The following is a 23,595-nucleotide window of genomic DNA, read 5'->3' on the forward strand; positions in this document are numbered from 1 at the left end:
TAATGGAAAAAGATAAAAAAGTTGGGGAATATATAGAGTGCAGAGCACTGTGCACCACACACATTCACACACTATATACAACACATTATTTCTAGAGCTATAATTACATAAATAAAGTCAATATCTATCAAAATAATGTATTTATGTTCACATTCAGTTTGCTTCACTATTTGTGTGACTATCTCCCTTGAGCAAAAGCTAGCAACACAGCCAAACTGTGGTGGCTGATGGCTGCTGATACTGTGAAAAGTGCACAAACCTGAATGCTGACTTCGTCTTGTATAATACACTAAAACAAACCACACGTAATATCACCTCAAACCCAACTTACTGACAGTTGCAGTTGTCACTTTTGAGAATGAAATAAAATCCAAATATCTCTCCCGCCGCTCTTCGGCTTCCCAGGTCACAGCTACAGTTCTACGAGGGAACATCAGGGATGACCTCGTCTGAAAAGTCATCATGTGACGTAAACTGACTGACTGGAGCCAGATAAATTGATTTACAGCTAAATTATTATTGATTGTAACATGTTTCTCTTGATAAGGGCCATGGGCAGGCACAGAAAAAGAAAAAATAAACATACAATATGCTTTGACAAAAGGGCACTTTGGACATCAAGGGGCAAAGGGGCAGGTGCTGAAGCACAGAGACCCCCCTCTTCATGTGCATGATCTTTGTGCATGTTCAGTCATCAAGGGTTTACAGTTGAAAACAAAAAAAAATTAGACATAGATGTACACAATACCTAGACTTAAATAAAAATGGTTCAGTTCACTTGGGCATTTCAAACTTTTTTTTAAAATTATTATTCTCTTAGAGCCTGAGACAGTCTTTGTAAAGAAGTTTCATATGACTTTATTGAGCTGTAAAAAACCTTTTTGGCCTTACATGCTCTCCACTTGCTAATGTTTACTGAATACACCTGAGTAGCAGTTATATACATTTATGACTCCTTGGGTTTCCATTTAGTGCTGTTTGAAACAGTTATATTTCAATCTGAGAATGTCATTTAGGACAAAAGGGTACTGACATTCTCCTTGTTTTAAAAGGACGTCATGAGAAAAGGTATTTGATAAAAAAGGCTATTCATAAAGTCACACTACCACGAGCTGGAAGATATTAATTAGCTGTTGTTTAACCTGCCGACTACTAATTTGTTTTCTTAGCTTTTGAACCTTTGCTCTCTCCTGTGCCAAAGAAATCAGACAATAAGCATCACATTTTATGCACTTAGGGTTTCACATCCTGTTAATTGGTGGAGAAAACTCAAACTTTTCTGCTGTTCTTATTAATGAGCTTCTGTAGGTCCACATAAGTATTCAATAGACTGCAGAGCATGATCTTGTTATTAAAACTCTCTTAAGATCGTTTGAAAGTAACCCAGGGGTTACTTAAAAAGGAAAAACAATTCAGTGCTTGTTTTGGCACAATTGGACTTGTTTTCAGCTTGCGCTAAACTCATGTCTGTCGGGGGAAGGAAGAAGCCCTGCAACATCACTCAACATGCAGATCATGTATGTAAACATTCCTTCCTTTGGCTTGATGTGTTACAACAATCTGATCCTCAGCAGTTCCTCTTTGTTTGCTCTCGCCTGCACTCTTACTCTGACTTGCTTACTTTTCTCTGCCATTTTCTGTTATGCCAGTACCATAAAATGTTGTGCTAGTAATATCTAATCCCAGTAATTATCTAAAAATAATTACTGGGATTCAAGAAGGGACATAAGGCACGCTATTATATAAAGCAGCACCAAATGAACTGAACAAATCACTAGATATTATTAAACGCATCCTGTCAGGAAATTAAATATTTTAATAGAAACCCACACCTGCTTTTACCCACGGTGGACGTCATTATTGGACTTCATGTGAACCCAAGCCCAAAATGTGACTGAGAGGACACTTTCCATTATGCTCAGCCTGGATTGCTGCCATTGCCAGGCAGATGACGGAAATATTTTTCTCTTTGCTCCTCTCTCTCTCTCTCTCTCTCTCTCTCTCTCTCTCACCTGTTGTAAGAGGCCACTGCAACACAGGCTGTTGCTAAGACGCTGTCTCGTACTGCCCACCTCTGGCTAAAGTCAGGAACAACACCGTCATGATGGCAAAGCACAAAATCAATATGATGGCTCTCTCTTGTGGTACTTTAAAGACATGGCCAGATTAACTATGCAGTGCCCAAAAGCCCATGTCAGACAGACTCAAAGTATTAACACTACAGACGCTGTTTTTAGAAATAATATCTGGTTCACACTCAGTTACACACAGTCACACCTGGGAGTTTCCTTGTAAAATTGTATTTAATGGCAGCTGCATAATGTGTCTTCCTCATGGTATAGTGGTAGCTGGTGTTTAAGGAGGTAGAGCTGTTTTTTTTTTTTTACTTAAATACAGTTTAGGTACTCTTATTTCAGTCTTTATTTGGACTTGGACTGCAAATGGAAACTTCTGCATCATTATACAGTTATTTTCTAAAACACTGTTTTATTTATGGCAGTCATTTCAGAATAATTTCCTAATAATTTCCAAAGAACCGTGTAATTAGGTTCTCAGTGTTTGGAAAATAGAGACACTGTTCAGCTGGTAAACCTCCAGTAATCAATACAGTTCTGACTTCCAGTGCCTAGAGAGTTGTGTGGTCAGTGCACAGCAGGTCAGCTGGACATGCTAAATTTGTCTACAGGGAAGCAAACTATTCAACATATATGGAGACTTAAATTTCCAGTGACAAGTGAATAATGAACAAATATTTATTTGGATTTAATTTGGATTTGGATTATTTTCCCCGGAAATTCGACCAAATTATATTATTATTTCCTGTAGAAATGCAGTAATGTCATGTATATTCTTCTGATAATTCATTTACAGCACTTAAAAAATATATATACTCTTCTCTTTTCACATACTTATTATGGGTAATCATTGAGTAAGTGTTGAGTAATTCTTTTGAAGTTAAGGTCACGGCCTCTGTGGACAGGAGCATTTGGGTTTAATTCCATTGATTAAAATCCCACTGTGTTTTCTCTAATGTTTTATTTTCTGTTTCACTGTATGGTCTGATTTGCTCATGGTTTTATCAAGGCCACCATATTTCTCTTATATTTGAATGCACAAAAGCACAAAATAAACACTCAGCGAACAAAATAACATTCTTTAATGCTTGACTTATATCTTCCAGAGATACAAAAGTTTAGAAAACATATATTACAAGCACGGTACACTGTAATAACCTCAGTATATTTTATACAAAAGGCACATGCTTTGGATTTACTAAATCTCTGACAATTTTACAGTATTGACATCATCTTTCCTACAGAAGGTGCCATGTGGCTGGAACGTTGAAGTCAGTTTGATGGTCAAGAGACATATGACCAGACAAGGGAAATGTCAGTGAGGAACATAAAGTGCCACTTCATGCAGACGTCATCAAGATTAATTCTCTGTGCAGTCACAAGAGTTGTCCACACTCACAGCCTCATGTGGAGCTATGCTAAATCTCTGTGTGGTCAGCCTCAGCGTGACTGCCCTCCAGACTGATGTCTTCATGAACAGGATCTGCATGAGAGTCTGTTGCTTTAGTGGGGGTGTTTTGCTCATCCTGAGCATCAGAATCAATGTCTCTGGCGTCTGTGTGTCCTGTGATGTCACTTGTGTGATTAGAAGGTATTTGACTGGGCGTGCTGTGGTCAGTATCCAAGTCTGAGTCTTTGCCACCTGTTGGATTCTGGTAAGTTTGTAAAGTGTCAGTGGAGCTGCTGGAGTCTGAGATCTGCTCCTTAGCTGTATCAAAGGACTCAGTGAAAATACTGTCACTGTACGATTGACTGGCGATTGTGTCAGTCTCAGACCCATCCACATGAGGACCGTCTGTATCAGGAAGTTGGTGATTGTGATCTTCTTTTTCATGCGCATCTCCAAGATTAGTGTCTATACATCTACCCTCTGTGTTCACATGGATCATACATGTCCTTGGAGCTACGGCATCTTCATACTGTTCATCTTCAGGTAAAGAACCGAAGGTGTTGTTCCTCTCAAACAAACGTTCTGTATGTCCCATATCACCATTTGAGTCCTTTTCCTTCTTTAGCTCAGGCTCTGTGTCTGTGTAGTCCATGTTGTCCTCTCCAACAGCAGTGCCTTCCTCTCCTGCCAGAACTCTCTTCAGACTGCGGGCTCTGTCTCTGTAAAGTTGGCACAGCTGAGCGTCGGGCATGTGGTTGCCGTGGATCTCTGCCAGCTTCATGTACACCACATACAGAGCCTCAGTGTTAGCTTGGTCCTCCAAGGCTGCTGCCAGAGCCAACTGGAAGTAGCCCACTGCATCAAAAGCGTCCTGGATAGAGTGTACAGTGCAGAGGTCAGAGCAGGTCTCAATGAAATTAAACACTGATCTGCACATTTGAAAACTGTATTTTGATCACCACTGTTTGTTGTTGTCGGGACACCAGATGAAGGTTAAGACAAAGTCACTTTTGCTCTGCCAACATCTAAAGCCTTTTATTATGACAAGTCCTGTGTTTGGCAAATATGAAATTTGTCAGCAAGGAAAAGTACCTTCAAAATAATAACTGCCTTGTTGCTTAGCGAGAATGTATTTATTTTTTCATGGTTTTGATCATTTAAAAAAAAGTAGATTTTTAGAACTTGAAAATGTAATTATTTGATAAACGTAGACTGTTTTTTTGACCATACTGTGTGGTAAACATCAGCAGGGGTTTCCTGGATACCTGATACCTGAGATAAATAAGATTTAGTTAGAAGATTTCTCAAGTTTAAGTCTTACGTTTGAGAAAAAAAACTTGCGTTTACATTTGTGTTGCAGATTGTGTCTCTAAGATGCAGGGTGTTAATTTGAGGAAGGTAGTGCATATACATATACTCATGCAACACATAATTATATTCGTTCCCTATACCTTCAGTTTGTGTAAGGTGAGATTTCCCAGTCTGCAGTACACTTTAGTGTAGTAGCGAGCCTCCATAGGGTCCTGCAGGACTGGGGGGCAGAGGGACAGGGACTTGAGGTAGTAGTTTTCTGCCAGCTCATACTGCTGCTGGCTGTAGTAAACTGTCGCCAGCCGGTGGTAGGCTGTCCTCTCATTCACACGCACAGCTGAGGAAAAACAATGGTGTCTGTTCACAATGTAGGCTTGTATCAACTATGGTTATTGTGGGTAGCTTTGCATCTTCATTAAATGTTAAAGGACCAGCATGTAAGAGTTAGTGCCATCTAGTGGTGACGTAACAGATTGCAACCAACTGAATGCCCCTCCCTCACCCCTCCCTTTCCAAGCATGTAGGAGATCCTACAGTAGCCTTAAGGCAACATAAAAACACAAAAGGCTCTCTCTAGAGCCAGTGTTTAGTTTGTCCATTGTATGCTACTGTAGAAACATGGCAGTGCAAAGGGTGTAGATCTGAAGGGCTCACTCTAAGCTCACGAAAACACAACCATTCTAAGTTTCAGGTGATTATACACGAATTGAAACATAATTAGGAATATTATTTTCCATGTCTGTCAATAGATCAGCCTAAATCCTACACACTGGTCCTTTAACTATAAGGTACTGAGTCTCCTTTAGGCCATGCTTTGACTCTGTACCTGTTCTGTTGGCTATCTCAATAGCCAGTGTTGCATACTGCAGAGCCTCCTCCTGCTCTCCCTGGTCCATCAGCAGCTCTGTCAGTTTATTCAACAAACGAAACTCTGAATGGATGTCCTTGATGCTGCGTGCAAATGGTAGACTGCCATCCTGAGTAACACACAAATCATTTGTCGAATGAGATCAGTGTTGTCAAGATATTTACAATAAAAAAATTTTAAAAACATTTGTTTTATTTTGTAGCTTTCAGATACATCAAATGTATTTTACGTTTCATCCTCTTACCCTGAAGAAAGGCATTGAAGCCATCCGGTTTCTGCGGCCTTTAAAGTAGACGTCTCCAGCCTCCTCATAGATGCTCATGGCAAAGTGAGGGTCATTCATCCTCAGGGCTGTCTTCACTGCTGCCTGTCAATCAATATTGATCTAACATTAGACTGTGACAATAAGCTACTTATAGTGCTCAGGAATGAGGATTGCCTACATACAATGAATAACAGTTGAAAAATGTCTCTCATGAAACCACTCCACCCTTCCCTATACACTGTGATATACTGTATGTTCTGTCCTCCTCACCTGCAGGTACATGTCAGCCAGCTCGTCCTCTTGGATGAGGTAATATATGCGTCCCACCTGCAGCCAGGTTTCTGACTCTTCCTCTCTCTTACCCAAATCAATAGAAATCCTCAGGCTCTGCTTGGTGTAGTCCAGAGACTTACGAGACGATCTGCACCACAAAAAACAAAACTTAAAAATTAGATAAAAAACAGAGATGTTGTGAAAATGTCGAAAGTCAAAAAACTCACCTCTCAGTGTTGAGAGACAGGTAGAGGCTGCTGAGGATTTCCAGGTACTCTCCCTCTAGTCTCTTGTCCTTAAGCTCTCTGGATACTGACACACAGTGCTCAAAGTACACAATACTCTGACCATACAGCAGCATGTCAGCATACAGCCGACTCAGCACCTTGGCCACCACCATCTGACCTATGAGAAATACAGCAAAACTGTTACCAGTTGCTCCTGGGATAAATTATACTGTGATTTCTATTAGGTATTGAATCAGAGGTACTGTGTGTAACATTTATCCAAACATATACACGGTTATGGCTGATTATGGCTGTCAGTATTGACAGGAAGTTTGGCCGATAATTAACAAGTTGGAGGCGTGTCCTGTCACTACATCACTAGCCAACTTGGTGCTCTAAATGAAATTGAACAACTAAAATTATTCATTTGAGAGCTAAATATAATATAATATAATATAAAAGAAAGGAGAGAAAAAATATTTTTTCCTGTCTCATTTCACATTTTACTTGTTCAGTACTTACTGTGCAAATTTCTGGCATGTAGTGCAATTAGTAGCCCCATTTCATAACACGCCCTGATGTCCTGACTCCTCCCCCTGTCTTTGTAGCTCCGCCCCAGCCAAAGGTAGGTCTGAACATGCTCCTCGTCTGCAGGGCTTTCCCAAAGCTCCAGGAAAAGGTGCAGTGATCTGGTAATACAATCACCATCACGGTAAATAAATATTTGCAATCTTATATTTTCTTGCAGCTTCTCTGTTGAACAACGTGGTAAACATACAGTAAGACCTGATAGATATCTGACCTGACTAGGAAGCGTTCTGCTACCCAAGATGCCCCCACATCCAGTGCCAGGCAGCCGAGGTTGGCCAGTGCCAGGGCCTGGTTCCTCTGATTGCCACTCTCCCTGGAGATTACTAAGGCTGAGTGGAGATGCTGGCCTGCCTCTTTGACACGACCATGTCTCCTCAGACACAAAGCCAAGAGGTTGTGGATCACACCTCGCTGCGTGGGACTGTCTGTACCCTGGAGAGAGAAGTACACACAGAGGCACAGATTACGCATGACATCCATATCCAGGAATGGGTAGAATCTACATTTTAAACATTTTAAAGTGCAGGTGTAACATGGCTTTCTGTACCTGAAGTGATGTGAGCAGTGGCTGCAGGACGCTCTGGGCCCTCTCGGCCTGTCCTGTCAACACCAGCAGCCAGCCGAGCAGCACTGACGCCTCAAAGCCCTCTTCCTCACTGATGTGGTCTCCCGTCTCCACAGCTTGCTGAGCACAGCGCACTGCTTTGTCTAAGGCATCGTACTGCTGGTAGACTGTGGCCAAGCCCAAACACAGGTCCCTTTGGGTTTTCATATCCTCCCCCTGCTCAGCTATAGCCAAGGCTTGCTGAAGGTAAACCACAATCTGGGCAGGGAGCAAGGAGGTTCCTTCCTTCCAGCATGGGTTCAGGCGAACAGAGTTCCTGATAAACAACTCAATCCTCTGGAAGGCATCGCGGAGGGAGTGGTCTTGTCTTGAGTCCAGGCTCAGAGAGGCCAGTGCTAAGTAAGGCATGTACTTACGATGATATAGCCAGCTCAAGAGCCAGTTGAGGTCCAAAGGAACTATGGGTCGACCCTCAGCAGCAGAGAGAGACACCGAGAGAAACTGGAGACGCTCAACAAAGGGAAGAGCGTCATCTGTCTTCTTGAGAAGCAGGAAGAGGCTGGAGATGAGGTAGCAGACACGAGCCTCCAGGGTTTTGTCCCCGATCACCACTGATCTCCTCAGGATCAGCTTCAGCAGTTCAACCTCGTCCATGGAGGTGAAAGTGTGGCTCGGGAGACAGAGGAGCAGAGCACTGGCCTTCTCCAGAGTCTGGGGCAGTTTGTCTGTCATACGCTGCTTCAGGTAGACGGCAGTGAGATTTGTGAAGAGAGCAACGAGGAGTGGCATGTCAGAGAAACTGTTGACGCAAACACTCAGGGCTTCCTCATAGTATACCCGAGCCTGAAGAAAAGAGGAAACACATACAGTATGTAAATTACAGACTGTGTGTAGACTGTGATGAAAAGGCTTCAGATTTATGTTCATTTCACTTTATTGCCCCTTCAAGGGAAAGTCACCCTGCAGTAGCCATTAAAAACACAGCAGATTCCATTTTATCACCACTACCATTAGCATCTTTAGAGCGGAATAAATCATCTAAATATATACACAACACACATTCATTCTAGAAATGAAGTCCAAACCTGGGAGAGTTTTAGCTTCCTGGCACAGAGTCTTCCCAGCAGAAAGCATGCCCGTCGACGTGCCCAGTGCATGCCCATCCTCTTGGCACACTCCCTGACACTCTCCAGGTGCCCTGAGAGCTCGTCCTCAGTCTTACCAGTGAAGGTCACCCACAGGAAGGAATACTGCAGGTCATACAGGGGCAGGAAGTCCTCCTGGAAAAAATAACAAACAAAATATTTTAAAGTTTATAAACAAAACTGGTCCTAAAATCATCCTAAAGGTGCTTCCTGGCACATGCAGTAAAGACTGGGTTAACTAGAAAACACAGATGAAGACAGACAAAAAGCTGAGACATTTTGATGTCAAGACAATGCAGATCTATGACCTAAGTTTCTGTGTCTTAGCACCGAATAATTAAATTACATAATGTATAACTGTGGTCATGCCAATTTGTCCTTTAAGTTTCGGTGACAATTATCACAACTATGCAAAAGAGTAAGAAAAATCTATGAGTACAGAAGCTAAATTGATTAACTTAAATTGACCTTTAATATTTTAAAACCTCTTATGAGCCAAAGAATTTTTTTTTTTTTTTTGGTAAATGAAAAGGTTGAGTAGTTACAGGCCAAGAAGATTATGAGTGAGTTGAAAATAACTGTTGCAAATGTGCACATGTTTATTTACAAAAAATTTATTTCAATCATGCGTTCATAATAAAGTGAAGATGTTCGCTTCCTGATTTTCATCATAAATCTAATCATAAATCTAGATTGCAAGGCAGAAAAAAGAAAAAGAAAGAGGAAAAAAGAAAGCCTACTTTACAATCTGTTGGTTTGGCTTCAGGCCCCACAAATAAATGAATTGTTGAACTGAGACTCTACTGACCTGGAAGTGTTCCTGGTTGAGCAGGGTCAGTGTGGGGTCGCTGAGCTCGGACTCCTCCCCCTCCCAGCTGTTCTCCTCCAAGAAGAGAGGTGGATCTTCCTGGAACTCGTCCAATTCTCTGAATGTGTCGTCCAGAGCGAAGGACAGGCGCTCTCCCTCGCGTGGCAGAGGATTGTGGGAGCGATAGAGGGACAGACGGGGAGAGGAGTGAGACAGAGAGGGTCGTGGGGAGGACTGGAAAGGGGGTGTCCCTCCACTTTTCTCTGACATGACACTCTGACGTGTGCTTGAAGGAACCTTATGATCTGTGGCAAGAAAACAGATACAGTAGTTAAAAAGTCAGCGCAGAGCAAAGACGTCGATTAAGGTTTCATTTTTAAAGCTATCCAAATACATGAGGCTCACAAACAGCTGATTTCAGCAATAAATTATAAAGCTCTACCATGTTTTGGCCGATTCCTGATGTACATGAAGTCAGTCTCATCCAGTCTGTCTGGAAACACACAAGGTAAATCAATTAAAGCGTCAGTTTTCCAGTTGGGGAGTAGAGATGGAAACACTTTTTCCGCAAAATGAATGAAACAGCACCAGGATTTAGGAAGCAAACATGAGCTGCACATCGAATCAGACATGGCCTATATTTCAGTTATGGCTCTGGCACAACCCCCTCCTTTCCCCTTCCCGACAAAAGGTATAATATCTCTTGATCGGCCCAGTTGTTCGTTTACCTAGCCTGTACACAGAGCTGATGTCAGATGAGAAGAGTCTTTCCAGCAGGCTGCTATCACTTGGCTCAGAGCTACATGGGTGAACCTGAGCCAGGCTGGCCCTCTCCTCCTCAGTCAGAAAGACCAATTGTTTGTCTCTGTGCAGGAGAAACAAAGGCAGCATTATCATCTCAGCTGTCTCCCCAGCCTCCTCACCGGATCCACCATGTCCAGACTGCAGATACACTGAACAGGATTTCATTAAAGATTAGTGGAAAATGATAAACAAGAAGTAACTAATGTGGATTTGATCAGGATAAAGTGCTTTAAAGTTGAAATGACGCACAAGATCATCAGACCAGTGGGTTCAGGCAATGGCATGTGTTATGTAACTAAAAAAAACAACAAACTTCTCACAGGGCGATGGTGTCCAGAGGTTTGACATGGGCCTTGTGTATAAAACCAGTGTGTCCCGTGGTTGTGTGTGTTCCTATGAAGATGCCCAGGCCTCGGATTAGCAGACCCTGAATCTCCACAATGTCACCTTGGCTCAGCTGGAGCTCATCCGGCCCCACTGGACTGTAGTCAACCACTGCTACACAAGTACCTGTGACTGAGATATTTGGTGAGGAGAACAGGATTAAAACCAAAATGAACATGTCATGTGATATTTACACCATTTGTTGGTTTGTCACTGTGACAAAATCCTTTCCCATTACCATTGTTCATCTAAAAATCTTGATTGCTGCGGCTTTAAAGTAGGGATTTTATGTGTTTATAGGTCCTTTTAAATTTGTTTGCAGGAAAATGAAACAACTACTGCAGTCTATGCAGTGGGGGAGAGGGATGAAGTGGCATGTAATGCTGTCTGCTGCAATGTCAATGTCTTGATACTAACACAAGAAGGCACCACAGTAAGACATTTTCAATTACCACACAGTGGCTTTAAAATATCAGTGTCTGGGTTCAGCATATGTTGTGTTAGAAAACTACACAGTACACTGAGTCTTGTTTGTGAACATATGGTACTGCATATGTGTGTGTGGAGTTACCAATTGGATGCTCAAATGCTTCCTTTTCTGTTGGTGAGCATCCAGCAGAGCCTGGGTACTTCCTCAGAAACCACCTGACCAAACAGGAAGCACAGTTTAACAAAATTATGACGATTAATGTGCAAAATGTACTAATGTCCACCAAATGTACTGCTCTGTTCATTCAAACATTTTCACAAGAGAACATGTTAATCTCACTGTTTCTAAATCAATCAGATTGTTTGTTACTGAAGTGGCTCATTTGAGGAACACAGAGTGACTCACTGATAGAAGGGGTAGGGCAGTGGTTGCATGGCGCTGACTGGCACCAGGCCGTGGTTTCCTGTGGAGAGCATGGTGCCCTCCCACATGCTGTCCTGCCCTGTGTCCCTCACCATCAGCAAGTCATTCTTTTTGAATGACAGCTGTTCTTCCTCCTCCTCATCCTGCTCACTTCTTGTAAATAGGGCCTTCGCGAAGAAGGATCCTGCAAAGACATTTGTGTAAACATGCATTAGTAAAGAGACACATAAGCATACATGCACACACATTGCAAGCAGGCATGTACAAAACCACACATCTTAAGTGTTTTCAGAAAGTGCTTTTGTGTTTATACAAATCACCACACTTAAGTTAAAGATCAGCAAAACTGCTACAGCTACTGCGTCCTCATTCAGTCACTTGCAAATGATGGATGTTTTATAACCCCACTAATGTAATTCCCATCACTATTTGCCAGCACTGCAGTCCTATTGCGCGTGTCCGTGAAGCTTTTTCTCTGGCGGAAATGTTCGGGAGAAATAAGTGATGTCTGTGTAGACCATGCAGGAGGAAATCCATACACATTATTGGAGGCAGATAGTATAATAGTTTTGCCTTAGCAGGACTGACTGATTTTATAGTACAAAAAAGAACAAATTGCTAACATTTAGTGATAACTGATCACAAATCAGTGACACAATTCAAAGAGCAGTTTTGGTCATAAAACTTTAAAAAAGAATCATATTGCTCACTTGTAAGTAGAAGTCTATAGTAGTTGGCCATATACACACTAAGTCACGAGGAGCTCTTTTAAATGACTATAAGGAGTGTGTTGCTATAATATGTTCAAAGTCATGTGCAGCATTTTATTCAGTGGATCTGTCTTGGTGGTAATTGGGGTTAATGAAAAATGGATTAAAAGTAATGGGATCAAATGTCAGCAGCAGTCTATAATTAAAGTGTCCAGATTTAAGATGTGTCTGACAACATCTATTTCTTACATTTAGAAAAGTTTTTAGAGAAATAAAAACACATTTTAATTTTAACTAGATAAGTATATGCTACACTGTCACTGTCATCAATAGTTGTATGCACTGACAGTGTTCAGTTTAGAGTCTATCCAACATAAAAAATGTTGAATTCATTCAGATTCATTGACTTTTTCACTTTCAGCCTCTGTGTCAATAACAAAAGTGGTTATATAAAGCTCACCAAGATTTAAATATTTGACTTCACAACACAGCATTACTGACCCTCCTGGAGAAGAAGTCCCAGGTAGAGGGTGGCCAGATGTTCCTCGTCCACGCTGACATTGATCTCCAGGTCACTGAGCAGCTCTGGGTCCAGCCAGAAGGACTGATCACACAGGAAGTTCTCCAAGCAGCGAGCCACATAGCCTGAGACAGAGCACACGCAACTCCAATTTAAATACCAATAATACTAATATCACTGCACCACCAACAAAAAAACCTTGTTCCACAACCATGATGATTGATATGTTGAAAAGTGTACAATGATTCAAATTTGTGCAGTTTTCAGTCCTTAAACCACCTGAACACTTTTCTTAGAGTTTAACACTCAAAACCTCAGCCTGTCTGCTTCCTTAGGACTGTGTTGATGTGAATTGATTTGACATTAGAGTGACAGTGGCTGGGAGCATAATCAAACAACCCCACAACTGTCTGTCAAATGTTTCTAAATCCTGATTGGTGCCAAAAGTACATCACCATTTTCCAACCCACTTCTAGTCTTTGAAAAGAGAACTGACAAAGCACAAACATGAACCTCTCATGTGAAATGACCAAAACTGTTTAAATTATAGTTGATGTGTTCCTTCAGGACCCGCTGCTCATAGCAAGAAGGAGCTGAGTGACAAAATCTGTTTTCACAGGGCCTTTGGTTTCTTACCTAATGCTAGATAAGTAGAAAACTTCCAGATTTCCTCCACAGTCTTGAACGTGAGTACAAAGCTGTCCTTCTCAGCGTGGACAGACACCAGACGTGCGGACAAGTCCTGCAGAAACAAAATCTCATGTTTCATCAACAGAACAGCCATCCATCTCCATAAAGTGCACGATACATATACAATATAATATATGATATTGCATCATATAGACTCATATCATAGTGCACCTTATTCTTCATGATGATATCAGAGGGTTTGAGTGATAAAGTAAAGTCTATGTAATGTCTGCTTTTGTCAAGTCTGATTCACTCACTTTAAAGAGCTGGATGACGTCCTTGCTGTTGCTCTCCACTACTCGTAGTCGTGTGCGCAGCGCCTCCTGCAGGGTTCGGTCAGGATCCACACTGGAGCGCCTCCGCCCACTGAACAACAGCACAATTTCTAAAGAAAAAACGAGAAGAATTCTGTGATTAATCACACTAAGATTAGATTGTTTCTCCAGGTGGATTAGTGTGGAATATAACCAAATGAGCTTATACAAAAAATTATCTTAGAGAGGGAGAGAGAGGGCCTATCATCAATTCTGTAACCAGTAAGAGAATAAACAAAAGAAAAAGGATTTGTAATCCTTAAAATCCTTTTGTTAGTTAAATTAATTCATCACAATTGTACAAGGTTGTTGTGTCGTTCTGTGTAATCACTGAGAATAAGGTGGAAAAAAATAAAACTGAAGCTAAAATTAAACATTTTATTCTCTCCAAACAAGAGGGACAAAACTTTCAGGAGTTCATTAAAGATTTTCTACGGGAGCTCATGTTTCTGTGAGACAGTCTGTGAGCCGGCCCCCAGTGGAATATCATAGCTATTAGGCTTCCTACTGGACTCTTAGTGTGGCCATTTAAATCCATTTGAGAGGAAGAACCTGGGGGAATGTGATGGATGAAGCTAAACTGCTGAGTGAGCAAAACATTAGTAGACAGGGAAATGTGCTTCATCATTATGCATGAATCTAATATACATGGGGATTACTTTTGTGTATGAAATATAACTCGTTTAGACTGGCTGATGTAAGAGCTACAGGTCAGGTAATGGACTATGGTGAAAGCATACCTGAGGAGAATTTCTCTCCCAGTGACACAGTACTGTCTCTAAAGAAGGCTTCTTTCCTCTTCCAGTAGCTGTCAGGCTCCACCCCTCCTTCACCTGACTCCGCCACTGGACCATCCTCCTCCTCACCTGCACCTTCAATCAAAATCAGGAGGAAAAAAAGCTGCTGGATCAACTTCAGATCATCTTTTCTGATTCAAGGCCAAAGGAAGAGCACACAGGACATGACTTTTCTGAGCTAGAAAACTGCAATCCAGTGCTGGTTAAGCCAGTGTTTCCTAAACAGCCAATTCTATTTAGGTTTTTTTGTTTTGATAATGACAGGTGTGTAGTGTGTGGAAACAATTTTATCAAAATGGTCATCACAAGGGCGATTTAAAGTAGACTGCAATCACAATGCAATTCCCAGACTGGCGTGGAGAGTTAACTGGAAATGTTACCAGATGACACAAGATGGCAATCGCTGTTTTGCCATTCAAGAAAACATATGTATCTGTGGTCTGTATTTAGTCATAAGGAACAGGTTGAACTTATGAATTAGAGCAGTGGTTCCAAACCTTTTTTTGTCTGATGTTGCTCTAAATATTCTTTCACCTTTCTTTTTTTCATATATTCCTAATTTTCTCATTTAATTTCATTTAAACAGGATGTTGTTAACAGTATTAATTATATAAAGGGGTTACACTATTTATTTTATGCAGCTCTGTCACTCGGGTTGGTTTGCTGAAGTGTGTATCATCCGTTTATCCATTACTTCTAGCTAAGTATAAGTTTTATCCATTAATGATATGCTTTACCTCAGCACATAAACAGGATCTTAATAGTCTTGAAACCTAAAAATATCAGCCAGATGCATGTAATAGCTGGCTAGGCAATAGCAGTAAAGCGGCGACGTGCTTCCCCTGGTTTGTTCCATTGTGCAGGGAGGATGTCCCAAACACTTCCTCAGTTTGTGACCACAACACAGCTCCTTCCTAAGTGAGCCTCACCATCGCATTCGCACTCCAAGCTAAGAGAGGAGCTGTCAGTCATAATATGATCTCAAACTGTTTGACGCTCTACCTTGAGTCATGATGTCATTTCCTGAGAAGTGTTCATTTGTTCCCCCCAGAGTGTATGGTGGTTCCCTCCAAAGAGCATCCAGCTCAGCAGGAGAGATGTCTGTACAAAGGGAAGCAAATCAGTGTTGGACCTGATCACAAACAACATATTTACTTCCATTTAATCAACTAATCATCAAACACATCAAACATTTTTATACAGTTCAAATATTATATCAATGAATCTTAAAGGAATAGTTCAATATTTTGGGAAATAAGCACATTTGCTTTCTCAGTGAGGGTTAGGCAAGGACACTGATACCACTGCAACATTTATATGGTGAATATGAAGCTACAGCTCCTGTACTGAGCATGAAGACTCAGAGGGAACCTAGCTAGGTTCAAAGGCAGCAGCACCTCCAAAGCTCACCAAAGTGTTATAGTATACTAATCTGCAGTGTAAAAACTATTTCTTGACAAGAAGAAACAATTCCAGGCAAACAGCAGATCCAGAAAGTTACAGTTCAAAAATTCTTAGGAACACCCATAAAATTGCTATAATTTTTATACTTAAGGTTTTGTACAGATTATATAAATATTAAGCATATAACATGTAAATAAGTGAGCTTTGTAGGTGCTTGTAGTGGTCGTAGTCAGACTAGCTATTTCCAGTCTTAAGAAAATCTACACTAAATGAGCCAAAGTAAAGCTCCTGGTTGTAGCTTTACCCTGCAGGTCTAAGAGTGGTACTGACCTCCTCATCTCGGAGAGAAAGTGTTTATTTCTCAAAATATTAAACTGTTCTTTTAAAGAAAATAGGCTTCTATGTAGGGGAGAGAGTTAATGTCACTGGGGTAGATGGGTGCAGCAGTTTATATTGGAAACGCCAAGTCTGAGCCATTGGTTAGTGTGAGGAGTTATTGGGGTGTGGGTGGGGGGTAACAATGACGTTGGTTCAACACACACAGGCCCGGCACAGACACACAGCTGCACTGACATCAGAAAAACCTCCGGGCTCAAACAGCTGCCCTGCCCCTGACTTGTGAGAACACTCTTTATGTCAGCACAGTCACATGTTTTGAGACATACAGTCAGACACCGGTTTTAAAAAATGAAAAAGGAAGACACTGTCAACAAAATAGTGACAAAAATAGTGATCATTTTGATTTAAATGCCACTTTTCTGTATTTCCAACATGCTTTGTCAGTGCAAAAACAAAACAGAACAGTATTATCTTGATGCAAAGCATTCATACCAAGACAATGGGGCGCACAATTTAGCAACACAATGCAACATGACATTAGGCTAAAGGGGACAACAGCCTATTCTTTTCCTTCCTACAACACAGAGCACAGTTAGCACCAACAGGACTGCTTGAGTCAACACGAGCACAGTCATGCTGCTGAAGTACAGAAACACACCATGCCCTTTTTACCTTCTTGGCTAAATGTGTTACCCATGTTGTATAAAGACCTATGCTCCTGTCTATCTGAATGCAGCAGTCCGTCTCATGACGGTACAGTAGTAGCACAGAGAGCAGGCTGGGACCGACCTGTGAAGGAGGAGAGGCAGACTTTGATGAGGGGTCCACAGCAGGAGGAGTTGAGCAGCGGTCTGCAGCAACAAGACGCCATCTGGCCCAAGAGCCGGCAGCTCCCAGAGATCAATGCCATCCCATCACCCCCCCCAGCCTCTTTAACAGCAACTCACTCTCTTCCTCTCTGTTGGACAAGCCCTGCTTCCCTTCCTACTTCTGTATTCCCTTTCCTGCCCTGTTCACTCTGTCTTTCCACCAGTTAGTGTTTACTGGATGTGTCCCTTCTGTCCCTCTGGAAGCCCTATCTCTTCTTCTTCTCCCCTATCTGCCTGGGTCTGCTTCTCTTTGTAATCCGTCTGTCTCTCTCTGTCTGCATCTCCCTCCTCCCACCAGCATCTCTCTCTTCAGTAGCTGCCCAGTTCGTAAGTGAATGCACAAAGCACTCACTGCGATTGGTATGAGTGTGTGGGGGGGCAGGCCTCATTGAGAGTTTCCCTATGTGTTGTGTATGTGCCCGGGTTAGTGAAAATATGCGCAGAATGTGTGTCACAAACACAATGTGTGAGTCTCTTGCTGGGAGAATGTATTGCTGACCCACTGTAAGGCAATGCCACACAGGGACAGGCTGCAAGGTCACAGCGAGGGGGGTGAGAGTTGCCTGGTAGCACAGATCAAGGATCAGTTTATCCACATCACACAGTTCAACACAACTCTGCTCCCTGCCATCGGATGGGTAACAGACGTACAAGTGACAAGACATCAGCAAATCTACATCCTACACTGTGAGATCCATGAAGAAAACCATGGAGGTCCAATATGGACTCATGAATTTGCGTGGACATTTTGACTATTTAAGGCTCCATTATGATGCAGACGCATTAAAGAGGGGTGTGTATACTACAAAATGTGTTGTCATGGTAAGGTCAGAATCACTGCCCTATGTGACCCTTTAATATCTAAGAAGGAAATAGCCTATAAAGCAGCAATGGCTCCCTTCAGAGTGCCATTTTATTAGTACTCTTTAAGAAGAAAAATTTTTTAAAAGCTGATTTTATGATGTTTTCCTCTGTGTAGACAGAGACCTGTAGTTTGACAGCAGTAAAGCAGCTTAATTGGCGGGTAATGCTCCAGCACAATGTGTTCAATCAGGCAGTAACAAATCATCTGGTTAATGCAAGAATTTAACACCACATTAGGAGTAGTGTATCGTCATCTGCATGTGTCATAATAACATATCATAGTCAGTGTTTATGTTTGACTAGAAAAATACACTTATTCCCTATTTTCTAAACTTGCAATCACTGATTTTTGAGAACACAGCATTGACACGTCATCACCTTTAAATTTGATATGGTGAACGTCTTAGCAAACTGTTTATTTACACATATTGTAGACACTGAGCAACATTATCATTCATTTTAAGCCATGCATCTGACCACTTGGCCGATGTAAGTCCAGTAATTACTCTCTATTACCTCTGTTTTTGGTCCCTACCAACTCTTGAAGGAAATGTAGATGTCAGTCTGAGGAAGTTTGATGCCAAACCAATTGTGTATGGTGCATTTTTAGAGATTTACCACTGTAAATAGCTGCCTGCTGCAGCTGGAAGCGACACTGTGAGAGCACAGGGAGTAAATCCAAAACAGTAAAGTACAGTAAAGCAGCCAGACAGCTGAACTAGCTGAAACTCACTAAAGCTTCATTAAACCGAGGGGGAACTGCAGATTCAGGTGATAATGCTCTGTAGGTTGATCACTATGAGCGACTCCTTTCACATTGTCCCATTGTTTTCACATTGTTATTTGATACATCACAAAAATGTCGTTTACAGCCACTTTAAAAGGGCTATTTGTAAGTTTTCTCTGTCGCCAAACTTGGTTTCTTGCCAGGAGCAAGTGGTGGTGACTGTTCCTTGTCAAGAGCTTCAGCCATTGTCTGTGTAATAGAAGAGGTTATAATATGCCCTCTGAGCAACACTATGTCTTAAGGGCAAAATGGAAGCTGCAGTGAATCGCTATTGGAAAGTGACAACACGGGCTGGGGCTAGCTGGTTAACATGCTAATTTCAGTCGAAGAAAAAGAGTTTTAGAAACAAGAGTTAACGCTGGTGTTGCTTACCACAGCTGAAGAAAGCACTTAGCAAGTAAGGGAATGAAGTTTGATGCTGAACTCATGTTTCTCCTCGACTGGTAAGTGAACAGCTGTTAAAGCTAACGTTAGCTATGTAGCAAGAGCTTCTTTAAAGAGCCTCTTGATGGGATACACAGCATGAGCTGGCAATGATTATATGTGACTTTATAATAGGATAACAAAAAGGGTAACGCTGGTTAAAATACTGGGTGATTTGATCACTACTGCATACATAGTGACTTTAATATGGGATTATTCTAAAGTAAATCAGTGTCATAAGTTAGATTCTTTTAGCCTAACCTGTAATGTCACTGCCATTTGCCAGATAGATTCTAAGTCTGTATAGGAACTTTGTAGGAATATTATAGCTTGAAATGGTAAACCAAACTGAATAGTGTTCCAAAAGAAAAGTTATTTTATGAAATATTTCATTTGAATATTTCTATCGAATTTGGACGGATAAATCAACCCAAATAAAATCTTCATATTGAGTACAACTGAGCTTTTCTAGTTGTAATAGATAACAAATCTCCCCCTGCCTTGCACACCGAAATCAATACTGAATTTCAAGCTTTATAATTTTAGATGTAAGAGGAAGCTGACATTGCATGAATAAACCACTTTATTTTATAACCACTTTGGGTACTTTTTTGAAAAAACTGCTGATGAGGCAGTTTTAAAGTAAAGGAGACTTTATGTCTTTAATGTTAGGATGATGTCAGACCCTTTCCCTCAGGAGCTGTATTTTCAGCTAAATGTGAATCTAAATGGTTCTGATTTGGCTGTTTTTTATTTTGGTTTTTTTGTGACAACTAGTAGATCTCAGTGGTGAACTAATACTTTACTGACCTGAAAAACCTTTAAAGGGGTTTGTGAAAAGTGAGTCAAGCTCCAAAAACACTGGACCCCACAGTTCCTATAGTGCATCTTTATAGCAGCTTTCATTATGCCCTGCCTGCGTAATGAAGGGCTACACCTTTCAATCTTCACACTCCAAGTTTGCAGCAGTTTTTATACTTATGCAAGTGGGCCGAACCCACGAATGCACACTCTTCATGCACATCAAAACTTTGAAGTACTAATAAAGAGTCAACTGATCCGATGTGGTGATGGAAACGATGTAGTGTAAGAGACAGACATGCCCGATGCATTATGTGACTTCAGTCAGCTGTCACTGCATGTAATCACTGATCATGGAAAACAAATGCATAAAGTGTCCTCCTTCTTTGTGCCCGCATCGTTCTGCTGCTTTAGCACGCTGGAGACAAAGAGGCTGGTATCCTTGTCTGACACCAGTCTCTTCATCTTGTTTATGTGGCAGCTGAACGGTCATGGCTGAATGTGTGTGTGTGCATTGTGTGAGGCAGACAGTGGTAAATAGGCTGAAGGCATGTCATGGCATATCTTGATACTCTTCTGGACTCTCCTGCTAGTTTCTCATAGAGCAACAGATTCTTTCTAATCTAATAAACACAGACTGCTCAAGGCTGATAGCTGCGGTCACATGCTGGGCCTTTGTTAGTACCAAAAGCTGCACAAGGGGCAGCGGTTTTCTCCAGTGTCAACCACTTTTAAACATACAGAGAATGTTGAGAAAACAGTGTTGATGCTGTATAAATCTCAGGGTCCTCTTTACTGAACACCTGTGGCTCTAGCTATTGTTTCCTTGCAGCTGGACCGTAGAACGTTTCCTCTCCAGCACCACTGCTTTACTAAAGCCTCATATAAACAATACATATGATTACAGACATGTTAATCCACAAAAGCAGTACGATTGGGTTTTGATGAGTCCCAGCAACCACATACCATTAATGATCTTATAGGCTCTCCACAGTCTGGAACCACAGCAAAAGACTGCACTGGAATTGTGACACTCGGCGGTCCACGACAATAACATTTTAACCCTAATTAGAAACATGTGGTGTCAGCAGTGTCTGGCTGTGTTCACATACATGTCAAGCATGAGTGATTTGAGGTGTTTGTGACTGTACATGTGTGCGTGTACAGTCTCGGTTTGTAGATTTGGAATATGTAGTACAGGAGTTAATGGAGAGTAATATGAGACGAGGGTATGGGGCTCTAAGTTTAGACTAACCCCCTGTTAGCTCACTCACATGCCTGTGTGTCTCAGGCAGAGCTCCCTGCAGGGAGATTCCCACACTGTTGCATAGGGGCATTTGTACCAGACTGAAACTAACATTGCGGCATCATAATTATAAATTCATCAGGCTTTGTTGATAGATCAGTTTTATTTCCACACTCTAACATTCTTTCATTCATTAGAAATAGAATAGAGACATGAGAAGACTTCAGACTGTCATGCACACGTCTGTTTTTCTGCTCTTCAGGAGACTTTGGAAGCATTTACACAAATTATCAAGCCACAAGTGAAGGAAGTGCAGTTACTACATGACGCTCACTGCCCATTTAAAGCTTTGTTTTCCATCCTATAATCTGGTGACTGACATCAACTTTATGGTTATGTGACTAAGTACAAAGTACAGCCATGGTAAACCTGCTAAGCAGAAGAAAGTTCATAACACATTGAGAATCACGCATTACAAAAAATAAACAACTCTTACCTCAGTGTTGCTGCCAGCACTGCCTTCTCAATTCTGTCCTCCAGGGCTTGGAAGTGTGTGTGTGTGTGTGTGTGTATGACTGTATCTCTTTGTATGCCTACATATGTGTGTGTGTTTGAGTGTGTGGTTTCACCGTTAAACTGGTGAAATGCATCTCATGACAGCTGCTGAAACTGCTGCCATTCTCCGCTGTCAGCCCAAAAAGCACAAGAGAGGAAAAACAGAAAAAGAAAATACAAGGGTGGAAGTCAGTGAGTGAGACTGGGCGAGTGTGTGAGTGTGTGTGTGTGTGTGTGTGTGTGTGTGCATTTGAGCGCTACAGAGGCTATCCCAGGCAGCATGTCACTGACTGAGGAAGTTTTCTTTGCTGTTAACTCCTCCCATAATTTCTTTAGACAAGGGTACAGTCTCCCCCTTCTCTCCCTCTCTCTCTTCTTCTCACTCACCCCTGTTCACACACATACACACACATACACACATACATACACTCCTCCTCCTCCTCGCTGTCAAAATTTGGAAACATATGGGTCTACAACAGGGCTGAAGCAGGGAAAAGAGGTCAGGTTATAATTACATTTTAATCTGTTTTGAGCTATCAAACACAGGCAATTATGTGACACCTCTTCCCATTTAGAGTAGTAAAAGCACAATAAGAACAATGTAGTTCCTCATTCTACAACACCAGTCACACTAGTTTGGCCTGACACACCCGCAATCAGAACAGAGCAGCAGATTAACAGCACAGACAATCAGCTGGGTCATACAATTGTTCAGCCCATACCTGAAAAATCACCCGTTGTCATTCCAGAGGTGTAGTCCTGCCGATCGAGTTACACACACAGCACCAGCATTCCAGTGAATGAACAGAACATTTAGTGCCTGGAAATGTGGAGTATTTACCCTTGTGTGCTATGTGACAGCACAAAACATAGCAGTGACCTCTTTTCATCTTTGACACTCACATTCACTTTCTGGGTCATGTCCATCCCAATCTGTGAGGGGAGATAATAATCCTGAGGCCAGCGGTGCTTTGGTTTCTTGTAATTTTTTTTTTCTTTTTTTTTTTTTTTTGCCTGCTTAGTTAAATATAAACTCTGGAACTGATTGTGTATCCCCAGCCCCCAGTGTACCATGACAAAGTCACCCTGAACACAGAATATCAGCCCTGCACTGCACATGTGATCGTGCAATTGGCTATGCAAGGCTGCAGGACACAGACCATTTATTCTGCTCTGTTTGCAAGTGTGTGTGTGTGTGTGTGTGTGTGTGTGTGTGTGTGTGTGCAAGTTTGTGTGAGGCAAAGAGGGAATGTGGGTGTATTAAATGGCAACAAATTACAAATAGACAGGGATGGGTGGAGATAGCAGCGTAGCATTACAGGCTGGATGGTAGATTGTGTGTGTGTGTGGGGGTGTGTGTGTGTGTGTACTTTCCCCAGCCCATGTGGCTGGACAAAGGGCAAGGATTGAGAGGGTTAGTTAAGAATGCAGTATATTGCTGATCAGTGCTACTGATAGTGGACACATGGCCTGAATGTGATTGACAAACAAAAGGCACATTACCTCCAATAGAAAAACACTGAGAGGGTGATTAGACCGCACAGTGCAGCAACACAGTGGGACAGCAACGAAACATGTTCATGTCATGTGTTCGCTCCAAAAAGCACAATTTGTGCTCAGCGTTGCTGTTTCCTTCTGCCTGGTGTGCTGAATAAAACAGTTTCCATTAGAAGGAGGAGAGCGGTGTCAAGAGTGTGCGAGTTCATTCCAGTAATAA

At 41.8% G+C, this 23,595-nt stretch overlaps 1 protein-coding gene across 4 annotated transcripts; it reads right to left on the reverse strand.

Annotated features, from left to right (window-relative positions):
- Positions 1-3,142: 3,142 nt before the first annotated feature.
- Positions 3,143-22,732, reverse strand: sh3tc2 (SH3 domain and tetratricopeptide repeats 2). 4 transcript variants are annotated; one of them, XM_071457666.1, is made up of 22 exons: positions 21,820-22,145; positions 15,593-15,691; positions 14,534-14,665; positions 13,737-13,864; positions 13,426-13,531; positions 12,771-12,914; positions 11,542-11,743; positions 11,278-11,351; positions 10,643-10,838; positions 10,247-10,383; positions 9,961-10,011; positions 9,519-9,823; positions 8,651-8,845; positions 7,548-8,408; positions 7,212-7,432; positions 6,932-7,098; positions 6,410-6,587; positions 6,180-6,330; positions 5,889-6,011; positions 5,603-5,753; positions 4,917-5,113; positions 3,143-4,336 (listed from the first exon to the last, which is right to left on the reverse strand). In XM_071457666.1, exons 2-22 carry the CDS (start codon positions 15,600-15,602, stop codon positions 3,494-3,496), a joined length of 4,572 nt encoding a protein of 1,523 aa, XP_071313767.1. In that variant the 5' UTR covers positions 15,603-15,691; positions 21,820-22,145; the 3' UTR covers positions 3,143-3,493. The 4 variants fall into 4 exon arrangements, with proteins under 4 accessions (XP_071313767.1, XP_071313764.1, XP_071313766.1 ...); XM_071457663.1 differs by lacking the exon at positions 21,820-22,145 and adding an exon at positions 17,123-17,478; XM_071457665.1 differs by lacking the exon at positions 21,820-22,145 and adding an exon at positions 22,601-22,732 and having other exon boundaries at positions 3,351-4,336.
- Positions 22,733-23,595: the final 863 nt, after the last annotated feature.

This window comes from Trachinotus anak, unplaced genomic scaffold (genome assembly GCF_046630095.1).
Source record: "Trachinotus anak isolate AG129_WGS33_773 ecotype Australia unplaced genomic scaffold, CSIRO_AGI_Tana_v1 ptg000021l, whole genome shotgun sequence".
Taxonomy (NCBI): domain Eukaryota; kingdom Metazoa; phylum Chordata; class Actinopteri; order Carangiformes; family Carangidae; genus Trachinotus; species Trachinotus anak.